This window comes from Helianthus annuus, chromosome 8, assembly GCF_002127325.2.
Source record: "Helianthus annuus cultivar XRQ/B chromosome 8, HanXRQr2.0-SUNRISE, whole genome shotgun sequence".
NCBI classification, from domain to species: domain Eukaryota; kingdom Viridiplantae; phylum Streptophyta; class Magnoliopsida; order Asterales; family Asteraceae; genus Helianthus; species Helianthus annuus.
This window is the reverse complement of record NC_035440.2, coordinates 15,206,385-15,232,668: the sequence shown is the minus strand read 5'-3', so window position 1 is coordinate 15,232,668 and position 26,284 is coordinate 15,206,385. Positions and strand designations below refer to the sequence as shown.

Genomic DNA, 26,284 nt, shown 5'->3' with positions numbered 1-26,284 from the left:
TATTTGAGGATGGCAACCGCTTCCGGTGTTCCACTTATCAACGCATACACGGGTTTCCTGGGATGTTGGGGTAGTCTTGATTGCACGCACTGGGATTGGGCGGCATGTCCAACCGCTTGGAAAGGGCAACACCATCGTGGTCACCACGATGGTTTTATCATGAACAAGGAGGAGACAACGAAGACGACGAGTGACTTTGTTTTTTTTTTATTTTAATTATGACATTGTATGTTTTTTATTTGATTATGGCATTTTAGTTTTATTATTTAAATTATGAGTTATAAATTAATATATCAAAATTAAATACTGTTTAAATTTAAATAAAAATAATAATTAGGTAATGATGACGGAGGTTTTATTTCACATCATGCAAGTTAAGGAAAGACGTGATAAAACCCCATGGCTAACGTAGATCTGACGTGAAGCTGACGTGTCCTGATAAAGCTCATAAGAGCTTTAACCCACACCTCATAGCTTTATATGGTGTGGAGTCAAAAAGTATAAAACCTTATGACCCTAATATCAAAAAAAAATTAAATAAGAAAAAAGAAAAAAAAAACCCACCAAATGTTGGTATTAAATAAATTCTGGCTTGTCTTGTTCTTACTTTTACTTGATGGGGTTCCACACTGGACCGCTAAATCATGGGGCATGTTTGGCTAAGCTTTTTGACTTTTCATTTTTTGAAGGACTTTTCCTTCTTAAAAAGTCACAATTTGTGATTTCTCCTTTTCTCCTTTTTGAAGACAAAAAAAACCTTGAAAAGTCATTTTCCTGCTTGTATTTGGCTAAACTTTTCTCATCTTCCTGACTTCTCAATAATGTTTGGCTAAGCTTCTCCTTCTCAAAAGGACTTTTAGCTCTATATAAGTCAATAAATCATTTTGAGAAGGAATCCCAAACACCCCCATGAACACAAGAACCCTGATCTAAGACTATGGGGTATGGGGCTTGGGTTGGGGGAAAACGCCCAAGCCACCACCCCGGGGGCTTGGGTTGGGGCGTGGCCCAAGAGGCGGGAGTTTGAACACAGGCGTGGGGCGGGCTAGCGATCCTATGTGGCGGGATCTTTTTCGCTTTTTTTTAATAAACTGCCAAGCCACGCCCCAACCCAAGCCCCGCCATACCCTACGGACACGTCAGTCACCGGTGAGGGGGGGGGGGCTCGAACTCCACGTGTCAAACTCATGCCCCCAACCCAAACCCCACCATACCCCACATTCTAACCCAAACCTCCATTCTCATCGTCCCCATGGCTTCCAAGGCAGCAAGGAAGGCAATCTACCTCCAGAAGCTACACAACCACCTTAAACACAACAACACCCACCTTGTCATCGTCAGTGCCGACAATCTTCGTGTGAGCCAAATTCAGGCCATAAGGCAAGGACTCCGACCCCACTCATCTGTCGTCATGGGTAAGAATTCTTTCATGAGGCGCTCACTCCAGATCCATGCCCCATCAGCCGGAAAACCTGCTTTTGTTGGCGCAATCCGTCACATTAACGGCAAAGTTGGGTTGATTTTGACCGATTGTGACCCAGAGGAAGTTAGCGAAACGGTTGCGGGATATAAGTTGCAGCCGCTGGTGTGTTCGTCGATGGATATTGGGATGTGTTCCCTTTGGCAGTGGTTGCTGGGTTTTCATATGAATTTGCTCACTAAGTGAAATGGCTTTTGAATAGTTGAAAGGGATTTTTGGAATAAGAAGATGGGTGATTAAGAGGGTGGCTGGCTGTTTATGTAAATACTTTATCTTATAACCAATGAAGTTAAGCAAATCGTTTATTATTAACTAAATTACAATTCTGCTGGTTTGGTTTGTTGTTAATTTTTTTAATCATTATTCATAATTTTTGTTTAATTGTGTTTTTGAATTGTTAGCTATGAAAGCTTGAGACTTAGATTTTTAAGTTATTCTTGCCACCAAAATCAGCTTTTTTGAACAAGGAAATGGGATTCAATGGGTCTATAGCCTTTGAGTTTGAAGGCATCAATGATTGCCTCTCACAAATAAGTATGAGTTCTAATTAACGACAATGACGATGTCTTTGTTGCTCGCTCATTTCCACCTAGGACTCCTTCACGCCCTAATACCACCCACCCTCCATTTTACGCTTATGAATTTCATGGGCGTTGCCCCACTAACTAACTTCTCTCAACCAACTTTTCAACAATTGAAGTGTGAATTAATTAGAAGAATCAATTACACAGAAAAAAAAAACGTTCCATCTTTTTTTATTCCACCAATAATATTTGTACACGCTTTTTTAATTACATAAATTATATATTATTTTAATAAGATAATAGATAGTTAAAATTTGTGATACCATTACACATAAATATAAAAAAAATTAATAATTGTTCATGTTTACGTAGCAGTGACGTGGAGTCAAAAGGTATAAAACCATAACATATAGGCTTATTCCCTCAGGGGATGATTCAAATGAAAACCACTTTTATTGTGAAAACTCGAAAACTAACTAAAAAAAGTCTAAAATCACACCAAAAACATTTTTTTTCAATTTTTTTTATAAAAATTGCAGGTTTTTTATATATATAAAAAATGCAGGTTTTATATATATATAAAAAAAATTGTAGTACACATACACATGTATAATATTACACATGTGCACTACAATTTTTTTTTGAGTTAAATGCTTGGTTGGTCCCTGTGGTTTGCAAAAATTTCAGACTTGGTCCCAGTGGTTTTCTAATTACACTCGTGGTCCCAAAACTTGTCAAAAATGCACTCGCTTGGTCCCCAGCCCTAACTTAAGTTAAATTTCTCTGTTAAAACCCCTCATGTGCTTAGCACGTGACGGTAATTTGGTCCTTTCACCTCGAGCCCATTAAAAAACCACCTCATGTGCTGACGTGGCACTATCATCACCACCCGCGAGACCTAGGGTTTGAATTCTCGTTTCGTTTTTTAGATCTGAACAAATTCGATAACAACGAGAACCGGAATAAACTGTGCTTCTTCTTTTGACCTGAATTATAACTTCCGGTGACAGGCGCTACATCCGGTGTGCTAAAAAACCGTTGATCCGGAAGGATATGATGATGATTCCGATCACTATTATGTTTAGTGTTAATCGAGGGGCTGGAATAATCGGATTTACGTTGACTGATGTATGGAGAAGCAGATCGTGGAACCACTGGATGTTGAGCTTGTGGTTCGTGAGCAGCAACGAGAGGAAAGAGGCGTTCGCGGAGGCAAGAAGCGCAGACACCGACATTACTACTGAGATCGGTGTAGTGGTTCTTACCCCTCATCTATAGATATATATGTATATGAGTGATTGGTTTGCCGATACCACACCGAACACCCTAAATAAAAAAATAAAAAAAAAAGAAAAAAAACCCACCGAATGTTGGTATTAAATTCTGCCTTGTCTTATTATTACTTTTACTTGATGGGGTTCCACACTGGACCGCTAAATCGTGAACACAACAACCCTGACCTAACCAATGGCTTCCAAGGCAGCAAGGAAGGCAATCTACCTCCAGAAGCTATACAACCACCTCAAAGACAATAAGGCAAGGACTCCGACCCCACTCATCTGTCGTCATGGGTAAGAATTCTTTCATGAGGCGCTCACTCGAGATCCATGCCCCATCAGCCGGAAAACCTGCTTTTGTTGGCGCAATTCCTCACAGTAACGGCAAAGTTGGGTTGATTTTGACCGATTGTGACCCAGAGGAAGTGAGTGAAACGGTAGCGGGATATAAGTTGCAGCCGCTGGTGTGTTCGTCGATGGATATTGGGATGTGTTCCCTTTGGCAGTGGTTGCTGGGTTTTCATATGAGTTTGCTCAGTAAGTGAAATGGCTTTTGAATAGTTGAAGGAGATTTTTGGAATAAGAAGATGGGTGATTAAGAGGGTGGCTGGCTGTTTATGTAAATACTTTATCTTATAACCAATGAAGTTAAGCAAATCGTTTATTAGCTAAATTACAATTCTGCTGCTTTGGTTTGTTGTTATTTTTTTAAGTTATTCTTGCCACCAAAATCAGCTTTTTTGAACACGGAAATGGGATTCAATGGGTCTTTGATAATGAGTATTGAATATAAGAAAGATAGGTTCATCTGTTGGTTGGTTGTTAGGTTACCGTTGCGATTTTCCCCATGCTCTATAGGTTTATAGGCTTCGTGGTCTGGATAGAATAAAGACATCCGGTCTAATATCTTGTGAATCGTTGTACTTGCACCTTTCATCTGATCAATGTTCCTGTTATTGACGTCTGTTCTTGTTTGGCGCCATGATAATCTTCGTGAGAATCCGGATTTAGGTGGTATAACATCATTGTACCCATCAATATCTAATAAAAAAAACTGTCGGTATTATTGTTTTAACGTTACTGTTAAACGTAACTTTAAGACATTACAGTTACATACATAGGTGTCCTGTACTCGGTACTCCTGTTACATTTGACCCATTAGAACTTGGAGGTTACGGTTTCCTCCTCATCTGTTCTTGATATTTAGCCTCTGCATCTTTGGGCCTTTCACTATTGAATGGTTTTGGGCTTGAACAATTCAAGAGATCATTTTTTAGCTACCTTTCCCAAATTCAGTAAAAGGTACATAAGACGGACCTACAATCTTAGATATTCTGGGTGTGGGTGTTTGTAGATGCACAAAAAACTGGTTCGGGGCCGGGTTTATAAGCCGATCTGTAATAGATAGTGAAACCAGTCTCAATCAAATCTGATCCGCCAGTTTGAAATCGGTTTGAGAATATCTCTAGTGAAGTTGGTTTGCTCACTAAATGAAACAGTGTTTGAAAGGTAGGAAGTGGATTTTTGGAATAAGAAGATTGATGGATGGTTAAGTCTGTGAATGATTATATTACATTTCAGTTCATAGTTGGGAGTGGCAGCGCCCAGTACCCAATAATTGGGAGTAATAACATCCAGTAACCCTTGTTTACACTAGTTATGATTTGTTGTGTTTATGTACTGCTTCATGAAAGGTTTGGTTTAAAAGGAGAGTAATGAGTGTCACTTATCAGTTGAATAGAATTTATTAGTTTGTTGATTTTGGCGTATCGGGCCTTTTTTTCTTTTATTGTAGCAGTGACAAGTTGTTTGAGGGTTCTAGTTCTATGGTAAACATTGGTTTAGATTTAGAAGTTGCTTAAAAGGGCATGTGAGCCGTTTTAAAAAGAAAGTGAGAGATGGGACGACGATGATGATGATGAAGTGAGGGATACTGATTCAAAAGAGAATTGTTGTTATGTTAATAACCCATTCGAAGAAAGAGGTATCAAGGCAGGGGCGGAGACAGCATTGTGGCAGCCGTAGCACGGGCTACGGCTCAAAGTCGTGTTTGCAGTGTTTCGCAGAGTTAATTTTTTGTTTTTTTTTCGATTTTATATAAAGGATACCCTTAAAAAAATACGAGGATACCCCTATAAAGGATTTTTTATGAATACATCGTAATTTTTTTTTGGGATACCCCTGGTGTTAAAGTCTAGCTCCGCCACTGTATCAAGGAGGGATTTCAGCAGGTTAAATAATGGGAAAATACACAAATATAACTGCATATTTCAAAAACTAAAAGAGAAGTAAATGAAAAAAAAGTTTAAATGGCTGATTACAAGTTCCAAATTGCGGACCAGACCGTAAGGCTGCTATACCTTCAGAACCGAACTATATGAATCTTTACTCAAGATTAAAAAAACTAAGATGCCTCATATTTTAACATTGACCATGATATATATATATATATATATATATAGGTAGAGGATCCTGTAAAAAGTGCTCAAAGTGTGAGAAGTGTAAGAAGTGTATTATAACACTATATATAATACTATATAACACCATATAAACACCGTATAACAATATGTAACAACATATAATACCATATAACACTATGTAACACTATATATCATTATATAACAAATATAACACTATACATCTATCATAGACATGCTATCAGACAACCTATAGTGTTATATTTGTTATATAATGATATATAGTGTTACATGGTGTTATATGGTATTATATGGTGTTACATATTCTTATACGGTGTTTATATGGTGTTATATAGTATTATATATAGTGTTATAATACACTTCTTACACTTCTCACACTTTAGGCCCTTTTTACACTATCCTTACCCTATATATATATATATATATATATATATATATATTTTAAGGTTAGATATTTATATTCATCCACCCTTAATTGTCTCAGGAAAAGGAAAGGCATTGCGAGTTAGAAGTTTCAAGAGGCACACAGGGTGTTCAATGAAAGGACAGAGAGAAATTTGCTGTCATGAGTTATAGAATTTTGCAGGACAAATTTAGATAATGAGACCAACATAAAGAACTATCAAGAATCAGAGATTGGTTCTCTGAATAATTACTTTTATCACTTCTTGAATAATAGTTGTTGCATGCCTCTTTTTGGAATTTAGATTGATTCTCAGTCATCACCACTGTTGCTGTTGTTGTTGCTTTTTTTTTTATCTCTTTTCAGGACTCAACTAGAAGATCTAATTCAAATAGAAAATGGGGTGAGATCGAAATTATAATTTTGGAAAACTCAAGAAAAGTGAATGGACTCAAATAGAGCGAACCTGTTGTCATCACATGATTTTCTGCGCGTTGGTAAGTTATGCATTTCTGATAATTTGTCCATTTCTGTCACCTGTATTCTATCTCATGTATTGCAATATTTTTATTTTATAAAACACAACCATGATACATGTATATAACACAAGTATTTGAAAGCAAAACAATAATTATACAAATATTGTCAATTATAAGAATCTATTAGGCTTCTCTGCCTCTTTTAATCTTGGAGATCCTCACTGCAACTGCCACATATACCTTATCCATTGTTACCTCTGCAATCATAAAAAGCTTCTGTCTCCATTGCTTCTTGAATGCCAAAACACCAATAATACCCCAAAAACCTGTTGCAAATCCACACGTTACATCCAAGTAAAACCATACATTCCTTGGCCCGCTAGTAGTTTTGTATTTTATCTTGCTTGCTGGGGCTGGTGGGTTTTCATGATTGGAACAACTATTTGGCAGAGGTGCACCACAGAGATCCCTGTTACCAGCATATATTGATGGGTCGTTAAGTGTCTGCAATTGTTTTCCGGTTGGAATTCTTCCTGACAAGTTGTTGTATGACAGATTCATCCAGCTCAAAAAGTTCAAATCTGCCATGCTTGAAGGGATTGCCCCGGTTAATTGGTTGTCTGAGAAATCGAGAGAATTTAACGCCTTCATGTTTCCAATGCTATTTGGAATAATCCCACTCAGGTGATTATGAGACAAATTGAGACCTATCAACATAGCAAGTGCAGTTACCTCTTGAGGGATTTCTCCTGTAAGTTTATTGCTTGAAAGGTCCATGTTAACAACTAAATCATTCGTTGTTGTATAATCAAGTGCGGTTCCTTTAATGACTTGAAACACATCGAACATATGCATGCTCACATGATATACTTTTAATCCGTATTTCATCCCGCTCAATTCTCCAAAACAATGAGGGATGGATCCTGTTAAGTTGTTGTGTGCGATGTCTAAAATATGAAGATTTGAACATTTGCACAAAGAATGAGGAATACCTCATGTGAAGTTGTTTTTATGCAACCTCAGAATCCTCAATTCTGAAAGTTTATCTCCAATCCATTTTGGTATGTTTCCTGAGAATTCGTTATTGCCTAAATCCAAAACTTCCAAGTTTCTCAACTTTCTCAAGTCTTGTGGTATTTGGCCATTGAAGTTATTGTCATTCAGTTTTAACCATCTTAATGATGAATTAATACTTCCTAAAGAACTTGGGAGGACTCCAAACAACCCATTTGAACTAAGTATAAGCATTGTCATGTGTTGTAGATTCTCTAGACAATCAGGAATATTTCCAGATAACCGATTGCTGGAAACATCGAGAATTACCAAGCTTGTAACTCTACACACTGACCTTGGAATTGACCCATTGAAAAGGTTGTCTTGTAGACTTAATTCCCTGGTATACTCGCTAAATGGAAGGTTTATCAAAGATCCAATGAGTTTGTTGTGGGATAGATCTAATGCAGAAAGCATGGACATATTCCGCAACCATGTTGGTACAAGTCCATATAGGCTAGCATTAGACAACACCAACTGCTCAAGCTTCCTTTGATTTTGCAACCACTCTGGAAATCCATTTACAGTCTTGCAAGGACCAAGTCCAACACTCTTCAGTTGGAATGGAGGAAACCACTCATCTGAGATATTAATAAGCAACTGATGATTACCAGTTGTATCCAACCTCTGCAACATCGAGAGGTTAGAAAAATGGGATTCCAAAACCACTCCTTCTAAAGAATTATGAGAGACATCTAATTCAACGAGTTTGGTGAGTTGCCCAACTGTAACTGGGATTGGACCTGTTAACAGGTTTGATTGCAGATATAAATGAGTTAAACCTGTTAATCTTCCCAATGATTCTGGGATTGGACCTGTTAACCGGTTTGATTGCAGATTCAAAAGAGTTAAACCTGTTAATCTTCCCAATGATTCTGGGATTGGACCTGTTAACAGGTTTGATTCCAGACTTAAAAGAGTTAAACCTGTTAATCTTCCCAACGATTCTGGGATGGAACCGCTAAATTGATTATAAGAAAGGTCAAGTTTGGTAAGGTTTCCATGGAATGTTGGAACTGAGCCGGTTAATTTGTTTTTAGACAGATATAATGCTTCTAAAGATCTTAATCTCTCCAAAGATTTTGGGATTGAACCTGTAAAATTGTTGAGCGTGAGACTTAAGACTCTTGTAGGTCCCTTTTCTCGGAGGATCGAGAACAAACCTAAACCTTGTTATACAAACTCACTAGCGAGTGCGGAATCCAAGCTAGCGAGCAAACCGGGATGATGCAAGAACAAACACAAGAACACACAAGACTCAACGATTAACACCACTTGTATTAATGCGTAGAAAGTTTCCGGTTACAAGCACAATGTTTACAATCAGTTTGCAAACTCTCAAAGTGTGTGTGTGTGTGTTTCGGACAGAATGCTCTCAACTCTCTTTCTGTCTGTCTGTGTGCATCTAAAAGAAACACAACACACTGCATGGGTATTTATACCCAGCCCAAGATGTCTGGTCCGAAGGATCCGATAGATGGTCCGAAGGATCATCTATCGAGTACACTTCATTCGAAAGATTAGCATGGACCTCGAAGGATGATCCTTCGAGGTCTAACATTCGAAGCATATCTTTCGAGCACCTCGAAGGATCAACAGTATCCTTCGAGGCTATCCTTCGATACAGACAAACATCTTTCAACTTATTGGCCAAGTCAAACTAGGAGGATAGTTGACTTGGTCAACTTACAGACTACCAAGGACATCATTTACATACAGACCGAATACAGACAAAGTACAGACACAAGTGCACCAACAAACTCCCCCTTGGCTGTAGCTTTGTCTTTATCTTCTATAGTTGTAGACTCGTCTCGAACTTCGACGGTCTTTGGTCTTCGAGTTACCAAAACTCTGATGTCCTTTCAAGTCTTCAATGTCGGAGGATCTTCAAAGTCTTCACGTCTTGAAAGCAGAGAGTGTATCAACAAACTACCCGTATCATGTAGGAAGTGTGTTGACAAACTCCCCCTTAACATAAGCTCCCCCTTGAGTTATGCTCGTGAAAAGACTTCATCATTATGAAGTGAGATCCTTGTGGTGTTGATGATGGTCAGCGGCAACTCGATCATCTTCATCCTTTGAGTGCCTTCACGTCGTGTCTTCATTCCGAAGCTTGTCATCGACCATGTTCTCCTAGCCTTTAGAATCTGCACATGCAAGAAATCTAAACGCGTAATGAGAACAACTGCTTGGAACATAGTATAAGCAAATGACACACGAATGACCATGTCACAATCAAACACCGTCCGACAGTTTGAAAGTTTAATAAATTTGTCAAGTTTTAGTCTTTAACTTTCAAACATGCAAATTTTGACCGTTTATGAAGATTTAGTCAGTTCGGTTTTCGTTCAGGTTTCAGGCAACGAAGACTCGAGTTCCAACATCGTACGATCGAAAATAAGGCAGAAATAAAATCTTTTTGTCTTTTATAAAGTTTATATTAAAACACACCTAAAATCTTTTTGGTATTTTTGAAATTAAAAGACAACAATTTAAAATCCTTTGAGTGTTATCAAACGACATCACCGCTAATGTCGTGCTGATATGCACCAAACGACGAAACTGTTTAAAAGAAAAACAATAAAAGTTAAGCAGTAAATAAATATATACAGACATTCTTTTTGCGAGTTTCGAGGGTAAGAGAATCATATCAGTGTACGGTCATGCCAAAACACTCTTGTTGTTCAGTTAGTTAACATTAAGATAAGCATCCTATAACAATTATCGGTATTGTTGTCCACTTAAGCTCAACTTATCAGATGTAATCATGGCGAGGGGATACGTTAAGGTATGATTTATACTTACCGACCGGTGTTCATCCACATCACGACACATTCCCGTATCAAGGTATGCACGAGAGTTCATCTTACCGGTGAGTATACCGATTATCATCTGTTTGACCGTATAAAATGTGAGATACTCACTTATTTTGATTTGAAAACAAGCCCTATGTGATATAATCACTTATTGATGAGGAACTTGAATTTCGTATGCATGAGGGCACAGGTGCAAGTCCGTGAACAGGTCAGTACTTCCGTACAGCAGAGAGACGAACTTGACACCCGGATAAATGTGATATTTTATCACTTATTTGATTTGGACATGTGATTGTTTATCACTTATTGAGGTCGAATGCAGTATGTAATATGTACACGTATGTATAGTATCATGGAAGATCTAGACTTGCGTCCCCGTTATTTTTCGGTAAAAGATACAACCATGATACCCAGATGATAAGCAGCATAAAGACCGAATATCTCAGAACCTCGGCAATCTATCAAACGAAATTTCGGTACTAAGACCATATGCCAATGAATGGTTCCCACCTGGTCTTCAGTCGATTAAGATTTATATCACCCTGCACACTTTAAAATGATTGTGAGCCTACCGATACATCTTATATAGAGCTGCTTATCGTTTTTCATTTAAGGTTTAAAGAGGTTAGGATAGACCACTGATGTACTATCATTTTCTCTTTTGCTCTCCAGGAAACTCATTTTTGTTTTTCTATTGTTTTTGTGTTTTTGAAATTTTTCGATGTTTTTGGATTTTCCGATTTTTGGATTTACTCCCCCTAAAATCAATAAACTAAGACAAATTTAAAAAACACACAAAGATATTTACAAAAATGATTTTCCGATGTTGGTTTACTCTTGCTTGACCTTAATGCCATTTACCAATAATAAGAAGTCAAATCTAGATTTGTCAAAAGCTTTGGTAAATAAGTCGGCACGTTGGTCATCGGTGTGGACCTTAACAACATCGATTAGCCTTTTCTCAAAGCAATCACGTATGAAGTGATATTTGATTTCGATGTGTTTGGTCTTTGAATGCTGCACAGGATTTTTAGTGATATCTAAAGCAGCAGAATTATCAACGTATATAGGAGTAGTTAGGAATTCAAAACCGTAGTCCCGCAATTGTTGTTGGATCCAAAGAACTTGGGAGCAACAACTTGAGGCAGCAATGTATTCAGCTTCGCATGTTGATGTAGCTACACACGTCTGCTTCTTGCACTGCCATGTGACTAGGCGATTTCCTAAAAACTGACATCCAGCCGTTGTGGATTTGCCGTCGATTTTACATCCGCCAAAATCAGAATCACTGAATGCGACTAAGTCAAAGTTATTATCCCTAGGATACCACAGACCGGTGTCGGGGTACGCCTTCAAATAACGAAAAATCCTTTTGACAGCTGCAAGATGTGAGGCCTTCGGGTTAACTTGATATCTGGCAAGAAGGCACGTTGGGTACATTATATCTGGCCTTGATGCTGTGAGGTACATAAGGGATCCGATCATCGCGCGATAGTATGAAGGGCTAACAGGTTCACCCTTCAAGTCAGGAGTTATTCCGTGATTAGTTGGCAGTGGGGTACCAATGGGCGTTGCATCGGACATCTGGAATCGGCTCAAGATGTCACCAACATATTTAGTCTGATGGATGAATATCCCAGACTCCGTTTGTTGCACTTGTAGGCCCAAGAAGAAATTCATTTCCCCCATAGCACTCATCTCGAATTTATCCTGCATAATGCGCTCGAAATTCCTACACAAAACATCATTAGTAGAACCAAAAATAATATCATCAACATATACCTGTACCAGAAGAAGATCTCCATCTTGTTCTTTGATGAAGAGAGTACAATCGATAAGACCTCTTCGAAAACCGTTCTCCAGCAGATATGTAGATAAGGTTGCATACCAAGCTCGTGGCGCTTGATGAAGACCATAGAGAGCTTTGTTGAGCAACCAAACCCGATCGGGATGAACAGGATCTTCAAAACCTGGAGGCTGTTCGACATATACCTCTTCTTCAACCACACCATGTAAGAATGCACTTTTGACGTCCATCTGGTAAACCTTGAATCCTTTGAATGAGGCATAAGCCAGAAAGATTCGAATAGCTTCCAGACGTGCAACAGGTGCATAGACTTCGTTGTAGTCGATCCCCTCAATCTGACGAAAACCTTGAACGACTAAACGAGCTTTGTTTCTAATAACCACTCCACGGTCGTCTTTCTTGCATTTGAAGACCCATCGAGTGCCAATCTTCTTGTAATTCTCAGGCTTTTCAACAAGCTTCCAAACTCCAAGCTTGTGAAATTGCTGTAATTCTTCCTGCATGGCTTCAACCCAAGCACTGTCTTTCAATGCTTCTTTCCACGACTTTGGTTCTTCTTGTGACACGTAACACGCGAAGGACCAGTCATTTTGTTGACCAGATTCTCTTATAGCTGAATACAAACCAGCATTCCGGTTGTTTCTCAGCTGATTACGCGTCTGCACACCGCGATGGACATCTCCTATTATGTTCTGCTGGGGATGGGTATCATGAATCCTCATTTCAGGATTATCTGGCACACGTGCATTGATACCCAAGTTGGTAAGATTAAGATCAACAACCAACTCCACACCAGGAATGTGTGTAGAGGTGGATGCATTCCCTTCAGCAGTGTCTACATTCTGCGTATGAGGTGTATCTACAGAAGCACCTTGAACAGGAGCAGCTGGAGCTGAAGATCCTTCGGCTGCATCATGATATTCATCATCTTCAGAAGAGTCATTATAATCAGCAGCATCTTCATAAACCTCATTTTGAACCATATTGTTGACTGACGAAGAAGCTTGAGGGTCAACAACAATAGGTCTAACCAATGGTGAGACAGCAGCGTTGTCACTTTCCAACAACATTCGAGCCGCTGCTGATTCTTCGTCAAAGGTTGGCAGATTGAAGGAGTCAAATAGCCCATCATAATCGAACATCCACGGATCACCCGGAGCCCTAACAGGACTCGTGTACCTTTGAACCCTAACTTCGTTCCATAGCTCAATCTTCTTGGTAGCTAGATTCCAAACACGAAAATTCGGGGTAGCATATCCAAGGAAGAAACCCTCGATAGCTCTTGCACCAAACTTTCCATCCGGCTCAATCATAGTACAAGGAGCACCAAACGGTTCAAGGTAAGAAAGATCCGGTTTCCTTCTCTGAAGGAGTTCGAAGCAAGTTTTGCCATGTCTCTTTACTGTAAGAACTCTGTTTAGCGTGTAGCAAGCAGCCGATACAGCCTCTCCCCAGAATTGAATAGGGAGTTCCGACTCTACTAACATTGTTCTTGCAGTTTCTATAATCGTCCGATTCTTCCTCTCAGCGACACCATTTTGTTGTGGAATATAACGAGAACTGTACTCATGAAGAATGCCTTTAGAAGTACAAAACTCATCCATAACTTGATTCTTGAATTCGGTTCCATTGTCGCTTCGGATCCTTTTTACTTTCAACGTATAGAGATTCTCCAACATTGTAAGAAGATCCTTGAGGATGCCAGGAGTTTCACTCTTGTGTGCCATAAAGGATACCCAAGAAAATCTAGAGTAGTCATCAGTAACTACTAAACAATAGGAATCACCGAACGTTGTTTTGTGCTTCATAGGTCCAAAAAGGTCCATATGAAGACGTTCAAGAGGCATGCTGACAGTGTTGATTTTCTTCAAAGGGTGAGACTTCTTTGTTTGCTTCCCCTTTTGGCAAGAGACACATATATCTTGTAGATGAAAACTTCTCACAGGCACACCATTCACAAGATTATTTTTCACCAAATGGTTCATCTTTCTCAAGTGAATGTGTCCCATTCTTCTGTGCCAAGATATAGACTCCTTTTCTGTGGCTTTTGAGACAAAGCAAGTGACTTGTGCAGATGTAGTAATCGCCTGGCTCATATCGAGAATATAAAGATCATTAACTCTCGGAGCCGATAAGAGAATCCATTCTTGTGGAATTTTGAATCCAGGTTTCAGCACATAGCAGCCAGCGTCATCAAAAATCACTGAGAACTTTTTATCGCAGATTTGCGACACACTCAGAAGATTGTGATCAATTTGCTTCACATAATTGATCTTATCAAAGCACACGATACCATTGGAGATACTTCCTTCTCCAGTGATGTACCCACCTTTATCACCCGCAAAAGCAACATACCCTCCTCTAATGTTTCTCACGTCGTATAGGAGCCGTAAGTCGCCAGTCATGTGCCTGGATGCCCCACTATCAACAATCCAATGACTATTAATAGTTCCTCCTAGAACATCCTGCACATGTCATAAAAACATCAGTTGAGAATGGGGACCCAAGCCTTAGTGGTCTTGGGTCGTCCCTTAGCATCACGAAACGTGAGCTCGATCTCTTGATGATTTTCAAGAACAACTGCTCCCCCTGAATTGTCACCCGACTTAGGTAACCAAGTTTGATTTGGCCTGCCAGATTTATTTTTATAAACAGTTTTTGAAGTTTCTGGTTTTACAGGTTGTGATACACTTGGTTTCCTTTTAACTGTTTGAACTTCAGGTTTTAAAGCCTTTTCAACAGTTTTTATGTTCTTACGTCGTTGTTTAGTTTCTTGTTCTTTCATTGTTCGTTTATCATGTTTAGGTGAAACTGGTCGACGTTGAGGGTGAACTGTTTCAGGTGGAGCTTTTTCAACCAATTTCTTCTTTGGAGCATTTGGGCAGTTTCTGATAATGTGCCCAATTTCTCCACATTTGAAACAAGTTCTCCTTTCAACAGACTTAGGAGAACTTGATCGACTACCAGATGTTGAACTTGTAGAACCTGAGGTACTTGCTCTTTCATCACACCCGTTTGTGTGTTGGGTGTAATTGTTATCACTGTTACGTTTTAAAATCTTGACTTGTTGTACAAAATCATTGTTTGATTTGTTTTCAAAAGTCTCAATTTTATCTGTACCTTTTGATGCTACAAATTTAACATCTTTTCCTTTCTTCATGTAACGAGCTCCTTTTGATTCAACCTTAGCCTTTGGCTTTGGAGCTCGTTGTTGTTTACCCTTAGAAGCAGTCGGTTGTTGAGTGGTTGGAGATTTTTGATTACCAAACTGTTTTCTAATCTCAGCCTTAGGAATTGGATCACATTGTGTTACCACAATTCCCGGAAGTGTTTTTCCCATTGTTTGTATTGTCTTCAAAGACTTTGTCAATCAAAGATTTATTTACATTTTTAATTGGAAAAACATGATCTGAGTAGATTTTATTATCTCCAACCAAGGTGTACAACACATTACTGCTTTTAACAGTAGACACACCTGTCTTATCAACTTCGACAGGATCAATCACTTGCTTCTTAGCAGATGGAACCTCAGGAGTATCAGGATCACAAAGGATGTGATTCTCTCGTGGAATATCTACTCCTTTCATCTTACTAAGTGATTTATCCTGATCACTTACAGCCACTTCTGATTCATCATCCGATGTCTCATAGTCCTCGATAATTGGAGGACTTTGCTTCATGGATGGTGAAGCTTCTTGTTCCTTAGGGGCTGTGTTTGAAGAATTGTCCGGTTTGAACCCAAGGCCAGTAGCAAACTCCTCAACATCAAGAGGCACACTGGGTTCATACCGAGGCATTTCTTCCTCATCAGGCATCTTGGTATAGTTGTTCATCAAGGGGGGCGGACATTTGTTATACCCTATGCCTTTCTGATTTCCCTTTAGTTGTTGAACATCGATGATGTGATCAAGCACAAATTGGGAGTTAGAATAACTATCCAATTTCTGTTTGATCGCATCATGTTCGCATTGGGCAATGGCTAATTGCTTTTTAGTTTCTTCCACAATGTTAATATACTCATTTATACTCACTTGCTTGTGGTAAACTACTTTATTAACCTCGGACACATTTTTCTTTAAAGTTTCTATTACAGATTTAAATTCTTTTTCATTCCGGGTTAAAGCCATGTTTGCCTCTTTGCATTTCGATAGTTCAATAACCAAATTCTGGTTATGACTATGAAGCTTTTCTGATTCAAGCTTCATCTCAGCACATGAGCTACAAATACTAGGGGCAGGAGGTTCAGAATTTACCTGACTAGTAGAGGCTGAACCATTTGCCATAAAGGCAGTTTGAAAAGAAAAAGCTCCATCTTCAGAAAATAGCTTTTCCATTTCCGTTGATGTAGCAGCAGCCTTCCTAATCAGAATTGATTTCTGACATTTAAGTTCATCAGCTTCATTCAGAAGATCCTGAATATCTTCACTTTCTTCCTCCTTCTCATCAGGCTCTGAGTGATTATCCCCAGAAACAGAGCCTTCTTCATCCGAACTTCCAGAATAACCAGAACTGTCATCGCTTCCAGAAGATTCTTCTTTATGAACATGCTCGATGACCTTAGCATACAAGGCAGTTCCACTTCCCTGATCACCTTCACCAAACTGCACTGACCAGTCACATCCTTCATCAGCTTGAACAGCCAAAGCCCGATTGTGATTTGCAGTTCCAGGCTGTCCCTGATTGTTGTTCACTGCCACCATCCTCCGTTCACGGTTTTCTTGTTGGGCATTCACATTCGTCTGGTTTCTGAAAGGGTTGTGATTGCCGTGTTTTGTTGGTCGAGTGCACTCACGTTTAAAGTGCCCTTTCTCGCCACAGTTAAAGCACGTGACGGCATTAATATCAAACCCATACTTCGTGTTTTTCTTTCCTTCCAACGAAGTTCTTCCAGTTCGTGCCATGAAATCTTTTGCCCTTCTAACCGCACTAGCAAAAGCCCATTTAATATCCATCAACTCCATTTCTTCCTTGTCGATCTGATCATAATCTTCATTGGTCATGTTGATGTTTCCAAGTTGACCAGCTACCAAACCACAGTAAGCACTGACCATGGTATTGATAATTTCCATATGTTCCTTAGCAACTTCAATGCTAAGGTGTGAAAGATTTGAGTTGTCGACTCGGATTGTGTGAGGATTTTGGGGTTGAGGTTTAGGATGGCTTGTGTAATGAGCTTGCTGTTGTTGTTGTTGAGGTTGTGGTGGAGCAGCTGTTGACTGAGGAAACGGACATGAGCTTGTGTTGGAGACAAATGCAGTCTGTAACTTAGGTTGCTGAGATGCTGCTGCTCTTGCCAAGGCATCGAAACCCGGAAGATACATTTCTGTATTTTGCGGAGCGGGAGCTCGCTTTGCTTTCCTGATTTCTTCATCATTTTTGTGCTCCAGTTTCTGAATGAACTCATAGATGTTGACTTGGTCTAGAGTTCCGGTATGCTTCAACAGCTCGATGAAAGAGCTCCACTTTGGAGGCAAGGCATCAGCAAACCTGTTCACCATCTCTGGCTGAGTAGAAATGATACCATAAGCACACATTTCACTAATCAAATGATAGAAACGAGTGATCATATCATTTAGAGTCTCATTTTCCAAAAACTGAAAAGATTCAAACTCTTTCTTCAACAAATCACTTCGAGACTTTCGAGCAGCTGCATTTCCTTCTCCTCTAGCAACTAAGGCATCCCACAACATTTTCGTGGTCTTGCAATATGAGAACTGATGGTAGATGTCTTTGTTGAGTGCTTGTGTAAGTGTGGCAAAGGCCTTTTTCTCCAATTCATAAGCCTTCTTGTCATTTTCAAGCATATTGGCATAACCCTCAGAAGTAGACGCAGCAGTCTCCAGATTCTCATTGAATGCATTGATGAAACACGTCCAAAGATCGGTGCTTTGTCCTTGGACATACGTGTGAAAACGGTTTTTCCATGAAGGATAGTCATTCATATGATTTAGCTTCGGTGGACGATTGTTACTGCCCGTTTCACTTTCACTGATCAACAAGTTTTGAAGGCTTTGACTTTGATTTGCTACCAAAGCCCATTGATTTGGACTGATTGATGCTGGAGGAAACATACTCTTTGCCCATGCTGCAACAGACGTGAGTTCTTGACTATTAGATTGTGAGTCCAAACTCCAATCCCAAGGACTTGTACAGCTCATTTTGATCAATTACAAATACCACACCTAAACACCACAAACTGTTAAGTGCAAAACAGATATGAATCGAAAGATGTAAACTGTTTGAAAGATCACGACCTGTTTGAAGGATCAACAGTGTTCGTAAGATCACTGTTGAGTTTCAAACAATTACTTCGAAGGATCCTTATCTTTCGAAAGATGATTTCGAAAGATTCCCCTTATCGAAAGATTCAATAATGAAAGATCCTTATCTTTCGTACACAGATCTCGAAAGATGACACTTGTTCGAAAGATCAACAGTGTTCGAAGGATCACTGTTGATGGCTCGAACACTAACCTCGAAAGATAACCTTGAAAGATTCACCTAACACGAAGGATCCTTATCTTTCGAAATAAACAGTGACTCGAAGGATGTATCTATCGAAAAGATTCCTTGACTCGAAGGATAACACACTGACTTCGAAAGATGTTCGAAGGATGGTTATCTTTCGAATCTCCTTGATCGAAGGATGATCCTTCGAGCTCGAAAGTTATCTTTCGACGGTCTGACACACTGACAAAAGTACGACAGGTTGGTGAAAAGTTGATGTGGTTGGTGAGCCAACTTTCGGCAAAAAGGAATGGTCAGACTGTACCTTCCTTACCAACTACGATTTTGAAATAAAATATGCCAAAAATGGAAATCTTATCCAAAACCTGTTCACCGGAATACTGACCGGAGATATGGCCGGAATTTTCCAAGACACTTAAAAACAAGTTTTCAAGTTACCCAACCCAACCTTGAACACTCCCGAAGGTTTAGAAACCGTTTTTCAGTTAAAACAAGCAAGAAAACCACCAAAAACGGGTGCTAAACCAAGTGTTCAAACACACCAAGAACTCGAACAACCCGGTTTTAAACAAGGTAAAGAGCCAAGCTCTGATACCACTTGTAGGTCCCTTTTCTCGGAGGATCGAGAACAAACCTAAACCTTGTTATACAAACTCACTAGCGAGTGCGGAATCCAAGCTAGCGAGCAAACCGGGATGATGCAAGAACAAACATAAGAACACACAAGACTCAACGACTAACACCACTTGTATTAATGCGTAGAAAGTTTCCGGTTACAAGCACAATGTTTACAATCAGTTTGCAAACTCTCAAAGTGTGTGTGTGTTTCGGACAGAATGCTCTCAACTCTCTTTCTGTCTGTCTGTGTGCATCTAAAAGAAACACAACACACTGCATGGGTATTTATACCCAGCCCAAGATGTCTGGTCCGAAGGATCCGATAGATGGTCCGAAGGATCATCTATCGAGTACACTTCATTCGAAAGATTAGCATGGACCTCGAAGGATGATCCTTCGAGGTCTAACATTCGAAGCATATCTTTCGAGCACCTCGAAGGATCAACAGTATCCTTCGAGGCTATCCTTCGATACAGACAAACATCTTTCAACTTATTGGCCAAGTCAAACTAGGAGGATAGTTGACTTGGTCAACTTACAGACTACCAAGGACATCGTTTACATACAGACCGAATACAGACAAAGTACAGACACAAGTGCACCAACAACTCTTAAATTGTTTAGTTTTCCAACAGATTCTGGAATCGAACCGTTTAATTGACTTTCGTCTGCTTCCAACACCTCTAAAGCATAGTGGGAACATTCAGACGTGTTTGATGATGGGCCTATCATTTCTCCTCCAACATGATTACCAGTTACGCTCAATTCCTTCAGATGACATTGTCTCCAAATCCCAACAAGCTCGATGTGCTCAAACTTATTTCCAGAAACATCAAGCGTTAGAAGGTTCGGCATGACAGGAATTGATGAGTTCAAACTGTTTGATGAAAGGTCAAGGACTTTTAGGGAAGTGATGTTCACTAATTCAGATGGAAATCTACCCTCAATTGAATTATCGCTAAGATCAAGATATTGTATGTTAGAATGGGCACTGGAATTCAAATAAGTGGGAGAAAAGGGGGCATTGCGAAGCCCACACTCTGACAAACCTAATCCTAATAAAGAAGGGATCATGTTTAGCAGAGAGTTCCATGCCAGACTAAGATTATAGTCTGAAAGATCAAGGAAGGTTAAGGATGTCAAGTTCTGAAAAAAGTGAGGGAGTTGACCTTCAAAGCTGTTGGAGCTAAGATCCAAATGTTCAATGTTGGGAAGTATTTTACTTGAGTTAAGATGAAGTCCAAGATCAGCATTAGTAAGTCCACACTCACTCAAGCTTAGATATGTTAATGAAGGAATCATGTAAAATACCATATCAACATTGTTTGCTTGATAAAGAGATACGAAACTCAAGTCAAGATGCTCAAGTGAGGAAAGGCCAGAAACCCATGCCATATCATTTGACATGATCTGCCACACATCAACTGAAAGAAGATCAAGAACCTTCAAATTGGAGAGATTTCCAATGTGATGGGGAATAATACCACTAAAACCTGCATAAGAGAGATTGAGGTAACTTAGTTGCTTGAAGGATCCAATGAATTCCGGAATCTGACTTCCTTTAAAATAATTTCCGCTTAAATCCAGATGTTGCAGATGTCTTAACTCAGCCAAACATGCGTTCACCTTATCACCTTCTAAGTAGTAACCGTCTCCGTGGTAATCATAGTCACCATCTAAGTAGTAACCGTATTCGTGGTAATCATAGTCGCTGAAATCTCCTCTGAGATGAAGACCGACAACTCTTCCGGTGACACCATCACAGTGGACTCCTTTCCATGAGCAACAATCAATGCCAACCCATGATGAGAGCATTTCAAAGTCATCTTTGACGCTGTGTTTGAACTCGAGTAGTGCTAATCTCTCTCGTTCATGGCAGCTTCTTGTCGAATTTTGAGCACCCAGACAAGTATGTTTGGTTGCAACCAAAAACATGCTTAAGAAAACGAGATGAAGCCCCCAAACCCACTGATTTCCCATGATTCAACCTTAACTTTTAAGGAAAATGAGATGAAATATGAGTTGCTATGATGAACAAACTACGTTAAGTAATGAGTTGCTAATGGCCCATGGAAGACTTTGCAAGTCTTTGTGGAAAATCAGTGCACAAATAGCATCCACAAAGTGGTATTCTTCTATCCTGCACCTTATAATCCTTCACTTCCCAGTGGATAAATTTTTGTTATTTTTATTGTACATAAATTTTTATTATTTTTATTACATAAATCCTCCCAGGTTCAGATCCTTGCGTGTGGTGGGGATCATAGAGTCATAGCTACTCTACATATTAATAACGCAAATCCTTTAAAATTTTAATTGTTACTTTACTTGCCTTATTCAAGGTAAGCAATATGTTGTATCCAAAATTATAAAAAAAAAAAAAATCTTTTAGTTTATTTAGTTGTTTGGAGTTAAAAAAAAAAATCTTTCTTTAATATATATTTTTAGAAAAATATACTTGTGCATATCCTTAAGCAGTTAAGCCCACAAATTGAATACCCTTTTGTCTTTAATCCATCGAGATCCACATTGTAGATTATGTTAAGCCCAGTCGAATTAATATATAAAGCCCTAATTTGGCACGTCAATCATGAAGCCAGAAACAAAGAAAGGCTGAAACGAAAAACAAATTGTATCCACATAATTGCTTCCTTCTATTAGAGTATTAGATAGATGTGTAAAAAAACCAGTTTGGGCCTGAAGAATCGGTTTATAGCCCGATTTTGTAGCCAAAATAACCGGCCCGTCCCCAACCCGGCAGTTTGGTACAGATTTGGAATTTTTGTGTTAAGAATTCGTTCTGACCCGAACCGGTTTGAGCAAAAAAAGGGTTTATAAACTAAAACTAGTTTTGAACCCGATACAAATCAGTTTGGGTGGGTTGGGCTTTTAAAACCTATAATGGATTATTAACATGAACTGGTTTGGGCCAAACTAGTTTGAGCCCAAGGAAAATGAAATCAGGCTGGTTTACAACTCATCTGTATTGAGAGTACTTGATTTTAAAACTCGTCAAGTGTTCCCTCATGCATGGGCGGCTTCTATGTGGTGAGTTCATAGGCTTGAGCCTAGGGCCGCCAAATTATTGGGGTCCCAAATAATTTTTATACATAGTTCAATGCAAACTTTTTCGTTTCTAAGAAAACAATCTAAGCCTAATTATTTTTACATATGTGGTCTAATCCTAGTTTAGCCAATCCCATGAAGGCTTCTTATCAGAATCAACAGGTGGATCAAGGGCATAAATTAATAAAACGCGCACATTATCTACAGTTCTTGCATCCGCTTCATTTTCTTTTAGCATCACATAGGACCTGTCACATGATCCTCGGAAAACACATGTACCACATACCTACATATATGGTCTAACTCTAATCCTAGTTTAAACACACTATAATTATCTTATTTAGGATCTTTAATCAGTCTAACGTTACCTATTTATGCCTAATTAAGTATAAAATACTATAATTATCTTATAAGTGAACTTCAAGTTTTGTCCTTTATCTTTATAGTGAATTTCAGGCGGTGCCCTTTATCTTTCAAATTGACGAGTCTTGTACTTAATGTTTTAAAATCTTGCACGTTTCATCCTTTAACCATAACCCAGTTTGTTTTTAACGTTAAATGACATCAACTCACATGAGGGTAGTTATGTAATTTTAGACATTTAATTAAAAAATATGTTAATTAAAAAAACAAAAAATTAGAATATAGAAACCCAAGATACACACTATCTCTCTTAACACTCTTTCTCTCTCTCACACTCGTTCAAGACATAAAACTCAACCAACAACCACCAGTGTCATCATCCTCTACAATCAGCAATGCAGACCACCATCTTCGATTTCAACAGAGATTTTCTCTCTCTCACTCTCACACACAACCTTCACCCACCACCACCCTATGACACCACCAAGCCGCCACCACCCTTCACCTCCTCCAAGGAAACCCTAACGCTAACTAAACAATCCACCGGAAACCCAAACCATTCCTGTAAACAATCCATAGAAAACCCTCCTAAAAAACAATACAAAGGAAGCCCTAACCCTACCATCACAGCCGTCACGTCGCCGCCACTTCTGCCGTCACATCGTTGTTGCTGCCAGCACGTCGCTGATGCGGTGGTCGCAGATTGGTTGCCAGCGGGTTGGGGCTAAACTGTGGTTATACACTTATACTCTTCAACTTGTCGGCCGGTTGATTCGCTGCAGGTGATTATACTCTTCAATGGTGAGTTATATAGAAAAAAGGTTTCAATAGTTATGGGTTTTGTGGGGTTGCAGGTTTTGAAATACGAGGATGAAGTTGGGTAGATGAAGAATTAAAAAGTAGATTAGTGGGTTAAAGTTAAATTATTTAACATCTAATGATGATGATAATAAAAATGTTTGAAAGGAGAATGACGAACCGAGACTAATGGCTTGAGTGAATAGTTGTCGGAACTGCATAGATTTCACTTAATCGATTTGCTCTCCGATCCAACCCATTGTTCTGAAATTGTGTCTATGCGATTTAGCGAGTGAAGATGTGACAACCGGTAATTTACGGCTCCTAATTACGCGCAAATCAAACATTAGGACGATTTAAACAGTGTAATTAGACGTAAATTAACTAGATTAGGCCTTTAGTATGCCTAGGAACGTTTAACCGGCTTTACAACACACGAATGGTGAATTGCGTGAAAACTGTTGAACGTTAAACAGTAACAACCTGACACCGGACGAAATACTGACAGCGTCAAAAAAAAAAAAAATCGTCTCAGCTCGACTAACCTTAATATCGCCAAACGATAAAATCTACGCGATAATAATTTATTTTTCTGTATGGTTTGTTATGAATTTTATCTTATCATTTATTAGAAACCTTAAAATTTTTGTGCTGTAATTATGTAATTTATTGTAATTACATCTCACACTCCCCATACATGCATACGTGTATAGCTATTTATAAATGTAGGTATATTTGGCTCACAAATAGAGATCAAGATATAGATATTAGTCTTTTGTTAGAAACCTAAAACTAACAAGACTTAACAAACCAATCCCACTCCATTGTAAACATATTAGTTATTGAAAGCAACAACCAACTCATTTTTATTTTTTCTTTTCACTTTTACGACAGCTGGATCACCAGCCTTTTCTCATAGTACATGTACATTCCATATAGGCTCATTCTATTCCCACCTCCCCTAATTCCTGATTACACTCCCCCTATTAAAAACATCACATCCATCAATCATTTGGTTTTTGTTTTTAGCCTATTTTGTCTTTTTGTTGTCTTTTTTTTATTTATTTATTTAATTATTAGTTATTTAGTATTTGTTTGCATTTGTTTATTAATTAGTTATTATTATTATTATTATTATTATTATTATTATTATTATTATTTTTATGATATAGTATTTATTATTAGTTTTTATTGTTATAATTTATCAAATTATATTTATAGCTGTAACAAAAGCTATATAAAAATAAGTATTTTACAAAATTATTATCATTTAATAATTTACATACCGAGGTTTAATCTATACCCCCCCCCCAAATGTAGCAGATTGTGCTATCCAAGACTTATACATATTTTGACGTGATTGAACATTGGTAGGTTGTGTTTATGCATTAGAACAGTTCTACTTTTTTCGAAGCTATCTTTAACAATTGTATATTGCGAGTTCACTACTTCATCAATGTGACGAACAATCTTATCTAAGGTACAATTTGCTGAATTCAAGAATTTTTTTAGCTTGGCATGTTGGCTTTCAGCTCTGTTAGTTGTCTGATTTCCGAAATGTAAGCATTAGGTGTCAACCGTTTGAGGATTGGGTGTCCCTCCATATATTCTCCGGGTGGATGATTATGCTCACCAGGTTTTACTTTTAATGTCCAAGAACCATTCTTTTTTGAAAATTTCGCTACCATTTCAAACGGGCAATTTATCTTTCTAGTGCCGGCCTCTCTACTTGAATCTTTATCTGATTTATACGCACCACCACGATCACACATAAGTACAACTTTAGACACGTAGCCATTTTTAGCTTTCGATCTTGTAGTCACAATAGCGTAACCAAGACTACGTCCGGTGTTTCTAACCCATTCCATCAACTCTTCACGAGACTTGAACACCTAAAAGTGAACTAGTATTAGTTACAAAATTTAGGTGAACAAGCTTGAGTAGTTACAAAATATATATTATCCAAACAAACCCATTTAAACTAAAACAAGACCCTTAACCTAGCTAGATTATATAACTAAGTTGAAACTTGAAACATGGGAATTAAAAACTATACCCGATCTGTTGAAAATCCAGACATCTCTTTAACTTTTCTGAATGCTATGATGAAACATAAATAGATCACTCTTTGAACAAGTAAATTTATGCAGCTCTTTGAATAGCTTTCTCAAGTATATGAAGCGAATGCACTGAAGTTCCCAATTTTGGAGGAAACTGGTGATATTTTGGAGGAAATATCAACTAGTTAATATCACCACATAGAACTTGTAGCAATAATAGCACGGCTCATATGAGCTTTTTGTGTTCATTATTATATCACCACGAGATAGTTGTACACCAATAATTTGAGCACTAAAAAGGTAAAAAAAAGTAAAAAGAACTAATAATTTGAAACCACCACCACAAATATTTTATCAATTTTAATAATAATAATAATAATAATAATAATAATAATAATAATAATAATTCATTACTAATAGTAAATAAAAATAATAATAATAACAAAAATATAAAAAAGATAATAAAATAAAATAAAAAAGACAACAAAAAGACAAAAAAAGACTAAAAACAAAAACCAAATGATTGATGGATATGATGTTTTTATAGGGGGGGGTGTAATCAGGAATTAGGGGGGGTGTGTATAGTATCACCCATACCCTTGGAGAATACCCAACATCAAATCATACGAAGTCA

The 26,284-nt window shown here is 38.4% G+C and overlaps 3 protein-coding genes and 1 long non-coding RNA gene across 4 annotated transcripts; 2 read left to right on the top strand and 2 right to left on the bottom strand.

The window, feature by feature from the left end:
- Window positions 1–1,252: 1,252 nt before the first annotated feature.
- LOC118480918 (60S acidic ribosomal protein P0-1-like) lies at window positions 1,253–1,895 on the top strand. Its single transcript, XM_035975911.1, has 3 exons — window positions 1,253–1,585; window positions 1,683–1,734; window positions 1,882–1,895. The coding sequence occupies exons 1-3, from the start codon at window positions 1,253–1,255 to the stop codon at window positions 1,893–1,895; spliced, it is 399 nt and encodes a 132-aa protein (XP_035831804.1).
- A 991-nt stretch (window positions 1,896–2,886) lies between these two features.
- Window positions 2,887–3,276, bottom strand: LOC118480917. Its single transcript, XM_035975910.1, has one exon. It carries the CDS (start codon window positions 3,274–3,276, stop codon window positions 2,887–2,889), a length of 390 nt encoding a protein of 129 aa, XP_035831803.1.
- A 4,318-nt stretch (window positions 3,277–7,594) lies between these two features.
- Window positions 7,595–21,343, bottom strand: LOC110869637 (receptor-like protein EIX1). Its single transcript, XM_035975909.1, has 2 exons — window positions 19,966–21,343; window positions 7,595–8,748 (listed from the first exon to the last, which is right to left on the bottom strand). The coding sequence occupies exons 1-2, from the start codon at window positions 21,341–21,343 to the stop codon at window positions 7,595–7,597; spliced, it is 2,532 nt and encodes an 843-aa protein (XP_035831802.1).
- A 1,779-nt stretch (window positions 21,344–23,122) lies between these two features.
- LOC118481180 lies at window positions 23,123–23,766 on the top strand. The gene is made up of 2 exons (XR_004864728.1): window positions 23,123–23,574; window positions 23,647–23,766. It is a non-coding gene; the product is annotated as an uncharacterized LOC118481180 (long non-coding RNA).
- Window positions 23,767–26,284: the final 2,518 nt, after the last annotated feature.

Bases quoted from the DNA above. Each gene is read 5' to 3' on its own strand.
- LOC118480918 (XM_035975911.1), top strand. From the start codon at position 1,253: ATGGCTTCCAAGGCAGCAAGGAAGGCAATCTACCTCCAGAAGCTACAC. The intron at 1,586-1,682 runs GTGTGTTCGTCG...GCTTTTGAATAG, and splicing joins GATATAAGTTGCAGCCGCTG to TTGAAAGGGATTTTTGGAAT.
- LOC118480917 (XM_035975910.1), bottom strand. From the start codon at position 3,276: ATGAGGGGTAAGAACCACTACACCGATCTCAGTAGTAATGTCGGTGTC.
- LOC110869637 (XM_035975909.1), bottom strand. From the start codon at position 21,343: ATGGGAAATCAGTGGGTTTGGGGGCTTCATCTCGTTTTCTTAAGCATG. The intron at 8,749-19,965 runs GTGCACTTGTGT...ACAATTTTACAG, and splicing joins AAACAATTTAAGAGTTGTTG to GTTCAATCCCAAAATCTTTG.